Source organism: Salvelinus alpinus, chromosome 5 (assembly GCF_045679555.1).
Source record: "Salvelinus alpinus chromosome 5, SLU_Salpinus.1, whole genome shotgun sequence".
NCBI lineage: Eukaryota > Metazoa > Chordata > Actinopteri > Salmoniformes > Salmonidae > Salvelinus > Salvelinus alpinus.
Window position 1 is genome coordinate 70,804,847 of NC_092090.1, and position 16,723 is coordinate 70,821,569.

The 16,723-nt window shown below is 44.2% G+C and overlaps 1 protein-coding gene across 3 annotated transcripts in view; it reads left to right on the forward strand.

The window, feature by feature from the left end:
- LOC139576661 (urea transporter 2-like) overlaps window positions 1-7,335 on the forward strand; it is a 35,050-nt gene extending 27,715 nt beyond the window's left edge. For all 3 annotated transcript variants that reach the window (XM_071402990.1, XM_071402989.1, XM_071402988.1), the window contains exons 2-9: window positions 1,247-1,442; window positions 2,034-2,223; window positions 2,310-2,438; window positions 2,940-3,132; window positions 3,631-3,778; window positions 3,900-4,034; window positions 4,167-4,216; window positions 6,221-7,335. In XM_071402990.1, coding sequence (XP_071259091.1) covers window positions 1,247-1,442; window positions 2,034-2,223; window positions 2,310-2,438; window positions 2,940-3,132; window positions 3,631-3,778; window positions 3,900-4,034; window positions 4,167-4,216; window positions 6,221-6,616 — 1,437 coding nt within the window. In that variant the 3' untranslated portion in view covers window positions 6,617-7,335. The remainder of the gene's footprint in view (window positions 1-1,246; window positions 1,443-2,033; window positions 2,224-2,309; window positions 2,439-2,939; window positions 3,133-3,630; window positions 3,779-3,899; window positions 4,035-4,166; window positions 4,217-6,220) is intronic.
- Window positions 7,336-16,723: the final 9,388 nt, after the last annotated feature.

The window sequence follows — 16,723 nt, forward strand, 5'->3', positions numbered from 1 at the left end:
ACGAGATCTTCAGTTTCCTGGCAATTTCTCGCATGGAATAGCCTTCATTTCTCAGGACAAGAATAGACTGAAGAGTTTCAGAAGAAAGTTATTTGTTTTTGGCCATTCTGAGCCTGTAATCGAACCCACAAATGCTGATGCTCCAGATACTCAACTAGTCTAAAGAAGGCCAGTTTTATTGTTTCTTTAATCAGCACAATAGTTTTCAGCTGTGCTAACATAATTGCAAAAGGGTTTTCTAATGATCAATTACCCTTTTAAAATTATAAACTTGGATTAGCTAACACAACGTGCCATTGGAACACAGGAGTGATGGTTGCTGATAATGAGCCTCTGTACGCCTATGTAGATATTCCATTAAAAATCAGCCGTTTCCAGCTGCAATAGTCATTTACAACATTAACAATGTCTACACTGTATTTCTGATCAATTTGATGTTATTTTAATGGACAAAAAAATTGCTTTTCTTTCAAAAACAAGGACATTTCTGAGTGACCCCAAACTTTTGAACGGTAGTGTACATCCTGTATTACCTGTATTACCTCAACTACTTGGTATCCCAGCACATTGACTTGGTACTGGTACTTCTTGTTTTACTGTGCTACTATTTCCTTTTTTTATTTAGCAAATATTTGTCTTACTTTTTATCTCTGCACTGTAGAGAATGGGCTCATAAGTAAGCATATCACTGTTTTATTTTACCTTTATTTAACTAGGCAAGTCAGTTAAGAACAAATTCTTATTTTCAATGATGGCCTTGGAACGGTGGATTAACTGCCTTGTTCAGGGGCAGAAGGACAGATTTTGTATCTTGTCAGCTCGGGATTTGATCTTGCAACCTTTCGGTTACTAGTCCAAAAATGTTGTGCACAAATTTGTTTACATTTGTAGGGGAAAACTCATTCTGATTGGCTGAGCCTGGCTCCCCAGTGGGTGGGCCTGGCTCCCGGGTTTGTGGACCTATGCCCTCCCAGGCCCACCCATGGCTGCAACCCCTGCCCAGTCATGTGAAATCCATAGATTTGGACTTAATTAATTAATTTCAATTGACTAATTTCCTTTTATGAACTGTAACTCAGCAAAATCTTTGAAATTGTTGCATGTTGCGTTTATATTTTTGTTCAGTATAATACTTGTACATGTTGAACGTTTTCTATGTTGTGTCGAAGTAGTTGTATAGACTTGGATCTTTGTCTGGGTCCAGGTTTACAGCAAGTTTAACTCTCTGTTCTTCTCCTCCACGCAGAAAGAGCAGCAGCCACTGATGGCCAACACAGATCCAGAGGTGTCAGGGGGCGGGGAGCAGAAGAAGGCCCAGGGGGAAAACGCCGAAGCTAGGAAGTCTGCAGTCCCCACCTGCCAGCAGAAGGCCAAAGCCCAGCTCCTACTGTTACTGTCCTACATCTCAGGAGACATGGAGGTGTTTGCAGAGTGGATGAAAAGTAAGTACGGATTATATTTGAACATGGCACTTCTCCAAATAGGCTAAGTTATCTTATATACAGTTAGTCAAAAACATTGACAAATCATTGAGTAAAAACGTAATTTTTCAAATAACTTAACATATACCTTGAGGTAATGAATTCAACAGAATGCTTTTACAACAAAGAAAATACATCATTTGTCATTATCCAACACAGAGACAGACACTAGAACTCCAATTCCATATTTTACTGTACAGTGTGTGGTGCTGACTCTTTGTCCAATGGCAATGTCCATGAGCAGAGAAAACACATCCAGACCATCCCAAGCCCAGGACTGTGACAACACCGAAAAAGAAAAGACATTCATAATCTTTAGACAATGCAGCAAAGTATACAATACAGCTCTGTTGAAATCTCTCTGCAAATTGACAGCCCGAATAGGACCTGTGTTGGGGACTGTATGTACGTGTGTGAGAATACAGAAACCTGCATACAATGACCAGATTATCTATAGCTTTGTGTGCAAAGAAACGTATATCTTTTTTTTTTTATGAACCTGACTCTCTCTTTCTCCCTCACCCGCTGCCCATCTCCATTCTCCCCCTCCAGAACAGTTCTTCCTGCTCCAGCTGTTAGACTGGGTTCTCCGTGGTGCTGCCCAGGTCATGTTTGTCAACAATCCTCTGAGTGGCCTAGTGATCTTTGCTGGGCTGATCCTGCAGAACCGCTGGTGGGCTCTCAACGGCTTCGTGGGCACACTCTTCGCCACCATCTCTGCCCTCATACTGCAACAGAGCAGGTGTGTGTGTGTGTCTGAATGTGCGTGCACGTGAGTGAACATGTGCGTATGCAATCTCTGACTGTGTGTGTCTGTCTCTCTTTTAGGGGTGCGATTGCAGCGGGGCTGTATGGTTACAATGGGATCTTGGTGGGGCTGCTGATGGCCGTGTTCTCTAACGCTGGAGACTGGTACTGGTGGCTCATACTGCCCAACATCGTCATGTCTATGACCTGGTGAGTTAGATAGTGCCACCAGACACCCATCAGATGACCTGATAACCACCATCTCATGAGGTTTTGCACGTGAATCAAACATTTGAACAATGTAATCTTTTCAGTACCAGGAAATGATGGCTATCTGTCCCATTAAGATCAGAATCACATCATGACGTCAAACTGACCCACTTTTTTGCCTCTATTACATCACATCATCGGGTCAAAAGGACATTCATGACTTCCTTTCTACCTTGTCTAACCCACTTTCACTAATATCAGTTATTATGGCCCTGTCTTACTGGCACATATCGAGCCATATCTGCAGTGCACTAATAGACTTGTGACAATCACCATTTCTCAGAACGGACAGGGAAATAACTTTCCCCCACATGGTAAAAACAAGATTTGACGATGCCTGACTAGATTTGACCTCGACTGTGACTTGTGACTACTGTAGAGATTAGAGGTTATTATGTATCATTGTGGTAGAGCAGCATACATTAACCTCCTCTCCTCCAGCCCTATAGTGTCCAGTGCGTTGGCGTCCATTAATAGTCGTTGGGATCTGCCAGTGTTCACTCTTCCCTTCAACATCCTGGTATGTCTCCACATGGTGGCTACTGGCCACTACAACCACCACTTCCCCCAAGTCCTCATCCAGCCGCGCACAGAACTAGCCAACATCACCTGGGCCGAGGTCGACGTAGCTAAGGTAATAAACAAAGCAGGGTGTACATGTGGGTGCGTGTGTGTGAGAGAGAAAGTGAGTGTGTGTGTATACTGTTTCTGCGTGTTGTGTCAATGCCTGGTGTGTGGTTGTGTGAGTGTGTTCAGGAAGGTGTGTACAGGTGTATTCTAGAACCTTCCAGGCTGAGTCATTCAGTAACTCTAGGAATCCCATCTATCTGGAATGGCCACTTGCCAGAAATAGTTCACATACACACTGAGATGTAGTTTCCCTGATAACTATGTCTTTCGCCTTTTCAAAATGACAAAAAAGATGGACACATTCTTGTGCATGCGTTGAGGGTTTCAACTGTCATACTATTTCTGTCCGATTCTGATTTATATGCGAGTCAGAAGGCGTGTTTGTGTCACTCAGATCATCTGTGGTATGGTGCCTGTGGGTTTTGATGACGTGACTGCCCCTGGCCACACACGCATGCACACACACACGCGAGTCTGATCACCTCTCTGTCTCTCTCCTCAGCTGTTCACAGCAGTGCCAGTAGGTATAGGCCAGGTGTATGGGTGTGATAACCCCTGGACAGGAGGAATCTTCATGGTCTCTCTCTTAATTTCCTCTCCCATCACCTGTGCTCACGCTACCATTGGATCCGCAGTCGGCATGGTCTCAGGTAGACACACACACGTACATAACCACCAGACTACACACAACACGAGTGTTCCAGATTAGGTATTTGAAGTGGACAGTATCGTTCAGCTGAGTGAATTCCAGTGTGGGCTCTTTTCCTGAAGGTCTGGCCCTGGCAGCTCCATTTGAGGCGATCTACTTTGGTCTGTGGGGGTATAACTGTGTTCTAGCCTGTATCGCTATTGGAGGGATGTTCTACGCTCTCACCTGGCAGGTACACCTGCTGGCAATCACCTGTGGTGAGTTCACACTGCAATGCCAACTGGTGACCTCTTGTCTCTGTGTCACATGACTGGTTAAAGGCCTTAAAGGTTTGGATGGGTGGTACTGTAGCAATATGACTGAATTTGACTGTGCCTTTTCTTCACCAGCTTTCTTCTGTGCATATCTGGGCTCAGCCATCGCTAATGTCATGTCCACAGTAAGTACAATGTTATGAGAATATGACAATCATGCTGTTATCTATACAGTAGCCTAATTTCATTCACACAATGTGGGACACATAAACACATTTTGAAAAAACACTAAGACCGCATTCAACGAGCTATATAAGGCTATAAGCAAACAAGAAAATGCTCATTCAGAGGTGGCGCTCTTAGTGGCCGGGGATTGTAATGCAGGAAAACTTACATCCGTTTTACCTCATTTCTACCGGCATGTAACATGTGCAACCAGAGGGCAAAAACTCTACACCACCTTTACTTCACACACAGAGACGCATACAAAGCTCTCCCTCGCCCTCCATTTGACAAATCTGACCATAATTCTATCCTCCTGATTCCTGCTTACAAGCAAAAACTAAAGCAGGAAGTACCAGTGACTCGCTCAATAAGGGAAGTGGTCAGATGACGCAGATGCTAAGCTACATGACTGTTTTGCTAGCACAGACTGGAATATGTTCCGTGATTCATCTGATGGCATTGAGGAGTATCATCAAACAGGCAAAGCGTCAATACAGGACTACGATTGAATCCTACTACACCGGCTCTGATGCCCGTCAGATGTGGCAGGGCTTGTAAACTCTTAAGGACTACAAAGGGAAGCCCAGCAACAAGCAAACCAGTGACACAAGCCTACCAAATGAGCTAAATTACTTCTATGCGCGCTTCGAGGCAAGCAACACTGAAGCATGCATGAGAGCACCCGCTGATCCGTTGAGAGCCCACCAGCGGTGTGATCACGCTCTCTGTAGCCGATGTGAGTAAGACCTTTAAACAGGTCAACATTCACAAGGCCACAGGGCCAGACGTATTACCAGGATGTGTACTCAGAGCATGCGCGGACCAACTGGCAAGTGTCTTCAATGACATTTTTAACCTGTCCCTGACCAAGTCTGTAATACCAACATGTTTCAAGCAGATCACCATAATCCCTGTGCCCAAGAATGCCAAGGAACCTGCCTAAATGACTACCAACCTGTGGCACTCACGTCTGTAGCCATGAAATGCTTTGAAAGGCTGGTCATAGCTCACATCAACACCATCATCCCAGAAACCCACTCCAATTCACATACCATCCCAATAGATCCACAGATGATGCAATCTCTATTGCACTCCACACTGCCCTTTCCCACCTGGACAAAAGGAACACCTATGTGAAAATGCTGTTCATTGACTACAGCTCAGCATTCAACACCATAGTGCCCTCAAAGCTCATTACTAAGCTAAGGACCCTGGGACTAAACACCTCCCTCTGCAACTGGATCCTGGACTTCCTGACGGGCCGCCCCCAGCTGGTAAAGGAAGGCAACAATACATCTGCCACGCTAATCCTCGGGGGCCCCTCAGGGGTGCGTGCTTAGTCTCCTCCTATACTCCCTGTTCACCCACAACTGTGTGGCCAAGCAAAACTCCAACACCATCAGTAAGGTTGCCGACGACACAACGGTGGTAGGCCTGATCATCGACTACGATGAGACAGCCTATAGGGAGGAGGTCAGAGACCTGACAGTGTGGTGCCAGGACAACAAACTCTCCCTCAACGTGATCAAGACAAAGGAGATGATTTTGGCCATTCACATCAACAGGGCTGTAGTGGAGCAGGTCGAGAGCTTCAAGTTCTTTGGTGTCCACATAACCAACAAACTGACATGGTCCAACACACCAAGACAGTTGTGAAGAGGGCACGACAATGTCTATTCTCCCTCAGGAGACAGAAAATATTTGGCATGGGTCCTCAGATCCTCAAAAAGTTCTACAGCTGCACCATCGAGAGCATCCTGACTGGTTGAATAGCCGCCTGGTATGGCAACTGCTCGATATCTGACTGTAAGGCACTACAGAGGGTCGTACATATGGCCCAGTACATTTTCTTAACTCTTGTAAGTAAGCGTTTCACGGCAAGGTCTACCCCAGTTGTATTCAGCGCATGTGACAAATAAAAATTGAAATCTCTGAAATCTGACTCCCTCTCTCTCTTTGTTCAGTTTGGCCTGCCAGCCTGCACCTGGCCCTTCTGTCTCTCCGCCCTCACCTTCCTTCTGTTTACCACGGAAACCAACACCATATTCAAGCTGCCGCTGGCTAACGTGGCCTACCCCGAGAGGAACCTGCGCTTCTTCTGGAAGCTCCGCAAGAAGGAGAAGCTGGAGAGAGAGGAGAAGGAAAGAGAGGAAGAGAAGAAAAGAGATGAGGAAAGGTGGAGGGCAAAGGAGCAGGAGCTGCTAGGCAACGAGAAAGAGGTGCTGAGGATGGAGAGGATGGATGGGAAAGAGAAGGGTGATGGGATGGAAGGCAAGCAGATGAATGAAATTATGATTCAGGAGGAAGAGATGATGGAGGTGGCCTTGGGTGAAATGAGCAGCATGGCAGAAAATGTCTGAGCTCATCAACAGACTCCAGATGTTTTACTATGTAGATAGAGTAGCAGAGACTCAGGTGATGGACAGATGGGTGTGTGTGTTTGTAGACGGTGTATGAAGTGTTAGTTTTAGCATTATACATACTGTATGTAACTTATCTTGTTTATTACTTCTGAAAAATGCCCAAAGCTCAGGTAACTAGAGCTCAGGTAACTAGCACTCAGGTAACTATCACTCAGGTAACTAGAGCTCAGGTAACTAGAGCTCAGGTAACTAGCACTCAGGTAACTAGCACTCAGGTAACTAGAGCTCAGGTAACTAGAGCTCAGGTAACTAGCACTCAGGTAACTAGCACTCAGGTAACTAGCACTCAGGTAACTAGAGCTCAGGTAACTAGAGCTCAGGTAACTAGCACTCAGGTAACTAGCACTCAGGTAACTAGCACTCAGGTAACTAGAGCTCAGGTAACTAGCACTCAGGTAACTAGCACTCAGGTAACTAGCACTCTGGTAACTAGAACTCTAGCACTCAGGTAACTAGCACTCTGGTAACTAGAACTCTAGCACTCAGGTAACTAGCACTCTGGTAACTAGAACTCTAGCACTCAGGTAGGGCTACAGTAGGTCATTCCAGTGTATGGTATTATATCTAACTCTGCTATACAGTGGATATTACCACAGCTTTGTACTTTCATACTTGCTTGGTTTGAATTCTAATAAAAGTATATTTTTCTAACAAAAGCTCAGGGTTGTTGCTCTTTGAAAATGCCACCATCATATGTATCTTCGAGTAGTCATGGGACATACACACAGTGACACACACCACCCTCGGACACACACTACCCATATAGTGGTATGCACTGTAAGAATGTATGGAGGTCAAGCCCATTGGCACACCCTTATAATGGTATAAGGTAGCACATTCTCAACATGCCATTACATAATGCATAATTACTGTAGTTACTGTACTAGAAGATTCTGTCCTGATTATTGAATGATCAATTGGATAAGAGCTAGGGTGCAGCAGGGAAGTTGCAGTTCACCAGTTCAAATACTCTTAATTTAATAATAGGCCCCTTTTTTCTCAATTTCCGCCTGAATGACGTGCCCAAAGTAAACTGCCTGTTGCTCAGGCCCTGAAGCCAGGATATGCATATAATTGGTACCATTGGAAAGAAAACACTTTGCAGTTTGTAGAAATTCCAAAGAAAAACCAAGCAGATTTTTTTTGAGAGCCCATGCTCTTACAATGGAAAGTATAGGGGCATCTGAATTCTATCTCCCAGGGTGCAATTCCTATGACTTCCACAGGGTGTCAGCAGTCTATGTTCAAGGTTTCAGGCTTGTAACTTCCAAAACGAATCAGAAATATGAGTTTTATTACAGGGACACAGTCTTGGAAATTCGTGTATGCGCGAGAGATGAAGACAGAATGGACCTGCTAAAATCGGTTTCCTATTGAACATACTTCTTTCTGTAAGACATATTATAGTTTGTTTACATGTTAGGGAATCTGAGGCGTAAATAGAAAAGTATTTTGACTTGTTGAAACAAAGTTTAGGGGTAGATTTTCAGATTCCTTTCTCTGCATGTTGAACGAGTGGATTACTCAAATCGATGGCACCAACTAAACTGACTTTTTGGGATATAAAGAAGGATTTTATCTAACAGATCAACACTACATGTTATAGCTGGGACCCTTTGGTAAGTGAATATTTATTCGCTATTCTGAATTTATTAAACCTGTGCCGGTGGAAAAATATTTTGATGTGGGGCGCCGTCCTCAAACAATCGCATGGCATGATGCTTTTGCTGTAATGGCTACTGTAAATCGGACAGTGCAGTTATATTAACAAAAATGTAAGCTTTCAACCAATATAAGACACTTGTATGTACCTAAATGTTTAATATCCATAATAAATGTTTATGATTATTTATTTGAATTGCACGCGCTCCAGTTTCACTGGAAGTTGTCCCACTAGCTGGACGCCTAGCCCTAAGAAGTTGGGTACATATAACATGTAGCTGTAGGGTTAAAGTAGCCTAGCAGTTAAGAGCATTGAGCCAGTAACCAAAAGGTCACTGGTTTGAATCCCAACCCGGCAAGGTGGAAAAATCTGCCTTTCTGCTCTTGAGCATGACGTCGATTAAGGCAGTCCCCCGCAGCTCTCTGGTTGAAAGGGGTTGGGTTGAGACACATTTCGGTTGAATGCATTCAGTTGTGTATGAAAATGTCATGTTTTAAAATTTGGTGACCCAACACTGGTGGAAAATTCCTGACCTATAAGTATTCTACCAGTGCTATCAAGGGTGGCTGATCATCTGACTGATCACCTCATTCAGGGCAACTCCATACATACATCAAATGCAATTTGGATTCAGAACTAACCATTCTACCGAAACAGCCAATTGCCATTTTCTGGAGTGTATTAAATCTAAACTGGATATAAGTGGTGAAGTCGGCGCAGTCTTTTTGAATGGCCTTTGATACTGTGAATCACGAGGTCCTGTTATCCAAACTATCCTCCCTTAATGTGTCCACGGAAGCCATTAGTTGGATGTATTCCTATCTGAATAATAGAAGCCAAAGGGTTCGTCTGGGGGACACTCAGTCAGACTCTCTTTACAATAACATTGGGGTCCCACAAGGGTCAATATTAGGCCCCCTTCTATTTACTATCTATATAAACAATCTCCCACTTGCTTGCCCACAAGTTAACATGCAGATGATACAGTCCTGTATGTACACTCAAAAAACAAACAAGTTGTTAACAAGTTAACTGAAGCTATGATACCGGTTTCTAAATGGATGACTGATTCTTGCCTGCATTTAAATATTGACAAGACTGTTTGTATGTACTTCTTTAAGAAAACCATTCATTCTTTCCAAAGAGCTGTTCAGTCATTAGGGAGAATCTGAAAGTTGTGTCTATCTTCTGGTATCTCGGCGTCATTTTGGACTCCAACTTGACATTTAAGAAACAAGTGAAGAAGGTGGTTAACACGTTCAAGTTTGGATTATCCAGCTTTAGGTTTATAAGACCTTATCTTCCCCTGGAGGCCGCCAAACTATATATGCATGCTAGATCTCACATCTGAGATATTGCCTCACATGTTGGTCACAAGCAAGAGCTACTATTCTGAAACCAATAACTCAACAAACACTTACGATTTTTGATAACAAATCAAACCGCTACCACCATTGTCACATCTTTCACATACATCATTTTTTCAATCTGGACAGCTTTAAGCAGTATGTAGATGCACGTCTTGTCTTTCAGATCCTGCATGGTCTTGCCCCTTCACCTCTACAATATTTTGACATATCATGCTCAAGGAAAGCACCTCCAGGATAACAAGGGCAGTAACTGCTTTGTCCATTTTCGACACAGTAAACTCGGTCAATCCGCCTTCTCTGTTAGAGCTACAATATACTGGAACGCAATACCCCACAGACTTGAGAAACTGCACTGATTATGTAATGTATTTGTATTATGGCTGTGTAATTGCCCTTACCTGCCCTGGGACTACTGGTGCAAATTAGCTTTTGGCTATCCCAGACACATTTACATGGATGTTGCATTATTGTAATATTGATGTTGATTAATGTTCACTGTCCCTATAAATAAATACAGTGTCTTCGGATAGTATTCAGACCCCTTGACCTTTTCCATATTGTTACGCTACAGCCTTATTCTAAAATTGATTCAATAAAAATCCTCAGCAATCTACACACAATACCCCATAATGACAAAGCGAAAAACAGATTTTTAGAAATGTTTAAAAGAAAAAAGCAGAAATATTCAGAACCTTTGCTATGAGACTCGAAATTGAGCTCAGGTGCATCCTGTTTCCATTGATCATCTTTGAGATGTTTCTACAACTTAATTGGAGTACACCTGTGGTAAATTCCATTGATTGGACATGATTTGGAAAGGCACACACCTGTCTATATAGAGGATATATAAGGTCCCACAGTTGACAGTGCATGTCAGAGCAAAAACCAAACCCTGAGGTTGAAGGAATTGTCCGTAGCGCTCCGAGACAGGACTGTGTCGAGGCATAGATCTGGGGAAGGGTACCAAAATATTTCTGCAGCATTGAAGGTCCCCAAGAACACAGTGGCCTCCATCATTCTTAAATGGAAGAAGTTTGAAACCATCAAGACTCTTCCTAGAGCTGGCCTGCCTGGCCAAACTGACCAATCTGGGGAGAAGGGCATTGGTCACAGTTTCTCTGTGGAGATGGGAGAACCTTCCAGAAGGACAACCATCTCTGCAGCACTCCACCAATCAGGCCTTTATGGTAGAGTGGCCAGACGGAAGCCACTCCTCAGTAAAAGGCACATGACAGCTCGCTTGGAGTTTGCCAGAAGGCAACTAAAGACTCTCAAACCATGAGAAACAAGATTATCTGGTCTGATGAAACCAAGACTAAACTCTTTGGCCTGAATGCCAAGCGTCACATCTGGAGGAAACTTGGCACCAACCCTACGGTGAAGCATGGTGGTGGCAGCATCATACTGTGGGACTGGGAGACTAGTCAGGATCGAGGCAAAGATGAACGGAGCAAAGTAGAGTGATCCTTGATGAAAACCTGCTCCAGGGCACTCAGGACCTCAGACTGGGGTGAAGGTTCACCTTCCAACAGGACAACGACCCTAAGCACACAGCCAAGACAATGCAGGAGTGACTTCAGGACAAGACTCTGAATGTCCTTGAGTGGCCAAGCCAGAGCTCGGACTTGAACCCGATTGAGCATCTCTGGAGACCTGAAAATAGCTGGGCAGCAACGCTCCCCATCCAACCTGACAGAGCTTGAGAGGATCTGCAGAGAGGAATGGGAGAACCTACCCATATACAGGTCTGCCAAACTTGTAGCGTCATACCAAAAAGACGCAAGGCTGTAATTGCTGCCAAAGGTGCTTCAACAAAGTACTGAGTAAAGGATCTGAATACTTATGTAAATGTGATATGTTATTTGTTACTGAAATCTCCATCGCTAACTATAAGATTTTCCAATAAGATAGAACTGCCAAAGGGGGCGGTGTTGCAATCTACTGCAAAGATAGTAATACAGAACTCTGTAGGCTATCTAAGTCTGTACCCAAACAATTCGAGCTTCTACTTCTAAAAATGCACCTTTCCAGAAACACGTCTCTCACTGTTGCCGCTTGCTATAGACCACCTTCTGCCCCCAGCTGTGCCCTCGATACCATATGTGAATTGATTGCCCCCCATCTATCTTCTGAGCTCGTGCTACTAGGTGACCTAAACTGGGACGTGCTTAACAACCCGGCCATCCTACAATCCAAGCTTGATGCCCTCAATCTCACACAAATTATCAATGAACCTACCAGGTACAACTCCAAATCCGTAAACACGGGCACCCTCATAGATGTCATCCTAACTAACTCACCCTCCTAATACACCTCTGCTGTTTTCAATCAAGATCTCAGCGATCACTGCCTCATTGCCAGCATCCGTAATGGGTCTGTGAGGCCAGCAGGCCTTTCTAATCGACCTGGCCGGGGTATCCTGGAATGACATTGACATCATCCCGTCAGTAGATGATACCTGGCTATTCTTTAAAAGTGCCTTCCTCGCCATCTTAAATAAGCATGCCCCATTCAAAAAATGTAGAACTAGGAATAGATATAGTCCTTGGTTCACTCCAGACCTGTCTGCCCTTGAACAGCACAAAAACATCCTGTGGCGTTCTGCATTAGCATCGAACAGCCCCCGTGATATGCAACTTTTCAGGGAAGTTAGGAACAAATATACACAGGCAGTTAGGAAAGCTAAGGCTAGCTATTACAAACAGAAATTTGCATCCTGTAGAACTAACTCCAAAAGGTTCTGGGACACTGTAAAGTCCATGGAGAATAAGAGCACCTCCTCCCAGCTGCCCACTGCTCTGAGGCTAGGAAACACTGTCACCACTGATAAATCCACTATAATTGAGAATTTCAATAAGCATTTCTCTACGGCTGATCATGCTTTCCACCTGGCTACCCCTACCCCTGTCAACTGCTCGGCACCCTCTACAGCAACCCGCCAAAGCCCCTACCATTTCTCCTTTACCCAAATCCAGATAGCTGATGTTCTGAAAGAGCTGCAAAATCTGGACCCCTACAAATCAGCCGGGCTAGACAATCTGGACCCTCTCTTTCTAAAATTATCTGCCGAAATTGTTGCAACCCCTATTACTAGCCTGTTCAACCTCTCTTTTGTATCGTCTGAGATTCCCAAAGATTGGAAAGCTGCCGTGGTCATCCCCCTCTTCAAAGGGGGAGACACTCTAGACCCAAACTGCTACAGACCTACCCTGTCTTTCTAAGGTCTTCGAAAGCCAAGTTAACAAACAGATTACCGACCATTTCGAATCCCACCGTACCTTCTCCGCTATGCAATCTGGTTTCAGAGCTGGTCATGGGTGCACCTCAGCCATGCTCAAGGTCCTAAACGACATCATAACCGCCATCGATAAGAGACATTACTGCGCAGCCGTATTCATCGACCTGGCCAAGGCTTTCGACTCTGTCAATCACCATATTCTTATTGGCAGACTAGGCAGCCTTGGTTTCTCAAATGATTGCCTCGCCTGGTTTACCAACTACTTCTCTGATAGAGTTCAGTGTGTCAAATCGGAGGGCCTGTTGTCCGGACCTCTGGCAGTCTCTATGGGGGTGGCACAGGGTTCAATCCTCGGGCCGACTCTCTTCTCTGTATACATCAATGATGTTGCTCTTGCTGCTGGTGATTCTCTGATACACCTCTATGCAGACGACACCATTCTGTATACTTCTGGCCCCTCTTTGGACACCGTGTTAACTAACCTCCAGACGAGCTTCAATGCCATACAACTCTCCTTCCGTGGCCTCCAACTGCTCTTAAACGCAAGTCAATGCATTCTATTCAACCGATCACTGCCCGCACCTGCTCGCCCGTCCAGCATCACTACTCTGGACGGCTCTGACTTGGAATACGTGGACAACTACAAATACCTAGGTGTCTGGTTAGACTGTAAACTCTCCTTCCAGACCCACATTAAGCATATCCAATCCAAAATTAAATCTAGAATTGGCTTCCTATATCGCAACAAAGATTCCTTCACACATGCTGCCAAACATACCCTCATAAAACTGACCATCCTACCGATCCTCGACTTCGGTGATGTCATCTATAAAATTGCCTCCAACACTCTACTAAACAAACTGGATGCAGTCTATAACAGTGCCATCCGTTTTGTCACCAAAGCCCCATACACTACCCACCATTGCGACCCTCGCTTCATACTCGTCGCCAAACCCACTGGCTACAGGTTATCTGCAAGTCTCTGCTAGGTAAAGGCCCCGCCTTATCTCAGCTCACTGGTCACCATCGTAGCACGCGCTCCAGTAGGTATATCTCACTGGTCACCCCCAAAGCCAATTCCTCCTTTGATCGTCTTTCCTTCCAGTTCTCTGCTGCCAATGACTGGAACGAACTGCAAAAATCACTGAAGCTGGAGACTCATATATCCCTCACTAGCTTTAAGCACCAGCTGTCAGAGCAGCTCACAGATCACTGCACCTGTACATAGCCCATCTGTAAACAGCCCATCTATCTACCTACCTCATCCCCATACTGTATTTATTTATCTTGCTCCTTTGCACCCCAGTATCTCTACTTGCACATTCATCTTCTGCACATCTACCATTCCAGTGTTTTAATTGCTATATTGTAATTACTTCGCCACCGTGGCCTATTTATTGCCTTAACTCCCCTTTCTTACCCCATTTGCACTCACTGTATATAGACTTTTTGTTTTCTTTTGTTCTACTGTATTATTGACTGTTTTGTTTATTCCATGTGTAACTGTGTGTTGTTGTATGTGTCAAATTCCTATGCTTTATCTTGGCCAGGTCGCAGTTGCAAATGAGAACTTGTTCTCAACTAGCCTACCTGGTTAAATAAAACATTTGTAATAAATTAGCAAAAATGTAAAAACCTGTTTTTAGATGTGTGTAGATTGAGGGGGAAAATACTATTTAAATACGTTTGAGTATGGCTGTAACCTAATAAAATGTGGAAAAACTCAAGGGGTCTGAATACTTTCCAAAGGTACTGTAAATACAAATGTCTGTCGAGTAATAACATTCTGGTTTGCAGATGTAGAGTAATGTTACTTTGGGGCCAACTTTAAGTAGTGTTTTTACTTTCTGTGGATATACACAGAACCCCCTTTGCCTCCAGAACAGCCTGAATTATTTGGGGCATGGAAGCGTTATTGTGTTGAAATAAGGGGGCCTAAAGTGTGCCAGGAAAACAATCCCCACACCATTACACCACCAGTCTGTACTGTTGACACCAGGCAGGATGGGGCCATGGACTCATACTGTTACGTCAAATGCTGACTCTGCCATCAGCATGACGCAAAAGGAACCAGGATTCGTTGGACCAGGCAATGTTTTTCCACTCAATTGTCTAGTGTTGGTGATCGTGTGCCAACTTGAGCTGCTTGTTCTTAACTGATAGGAGTGGAACCCGCTGTGGTATCCCCTTGCAATTGCCCACCCGTAACAAGGATCGATGAGTTGTGCGTTCCGAGATGCCGTTTTGCGCAGTTATTTTCCTGTTTGTGGCCTGCCTGTTAGCTTGCACAATTCTTGTCATTCTCCTTCGACCTCTCAACGAGCTGTTTTCACCCACAACTGCCGCTGACTGGATGTTTTGTTTGTCGCACCATTCTCAGTAAACCCTAGACACTATCGTGCGTGAAAAGGAGGCTGGCCGTTTCTGTGAACGGCGCGCATGGCACCAATGATAATACCACGCTCAAAGCCACGTAGAATAGGAAAAACGAGTAACCTAACGTTCAAATGAACAGTAACAATGCCTGTCTGCCTGTTTTATATAGCAACCCACCGCTCCGTAGGAGCGAACAATTTTCGTGAACGGGGTGGTGATTTTTTTTACACAGTACCATTTCCAGTGTATGACAGGAATTGATTGATTTTATTTTTTACAGGGACAGTGCAAATTAATCAACGTTTCAGTAAATGTGCCGGTTTTAGCTACCCGGCTAATTTTCAACTGCAGTCCCTGAGAAGGTTATTAAAAACAATTACAATACAGACAAACAATGAGTAGTGAGCACATGCAGAGCAACATAGGACAAGCAACACGTAGCATGCTGACAGCAATAGCACAAAAGCAACAGTGCTTTGTGAAAGGTTGCGTCAATCGAATCTGGTATCAGGATAAAATGTGATTCAAAGTCACCGAATATACCTTAACTATTTTTATTTAACATAAGCTCAGAATGGTAAATGCAATTTTCGTATATACGGGTTCACTGTATCACCACGCAGGGTAAAGCAGGGAACAGACTAGAATAGTACAGACATTTTCCTTTATACTGGGACAGAGGTAGTTCCAGAGTTGGCCTATCACAGTAGAGGCTTAGCGTGGTTTAAACTTGCTAGCCTATCGGTGGTGCCCAGGCTTGTCCCAGCCTCACAGCACACAGGATCCAGATATCCGGAAGTGTTTGTTGTGAAGTTTGAGCTGAGTTGTCGGTGACTACACTGCTCAGTTCCTGTTTTCTTGTTATTCAGCAGTCACGCTATGTTTTGTGATTAACATGTCCTATTTCTATAAGGCTTATATTTTTGTTAAAAAGAGAACAAAACCATCCTTTACAGTTTCCACACCTCAAACTACACACATGGAAAGCAGAAATACACAGCTAGAGATTATGTTCAAGTCGGATTGGCCTTTAGCCATGTCTTCATGTTTTTTGTGAAGGTGCGATAGGTGGTGCAGTTGTGTATGTCTGGAGTACAAACATGACAGAAATAATCTTAAAGATTGTGTTTTCGTGGTGGGGGAAAGGAATGATAAGACAAATTATCTATTGTGTATTAAAATGAGCCCTCCACCACACAAATATGACGAGCAAGACTGAAGACAGTGAGACGTCACAGGGAGAGGGGGAAAAGAGCAGCCTCTGGTGGTCTAGTTGTGTAATTAACCATACAGTACTAACAACTCTAGCCCTGTGTATAGTCTACATTACATTCCTATCGGTAGCACATTTGGATAAATCCCAAGCGAACACTTGACCTGCTGAACACAAAACACAG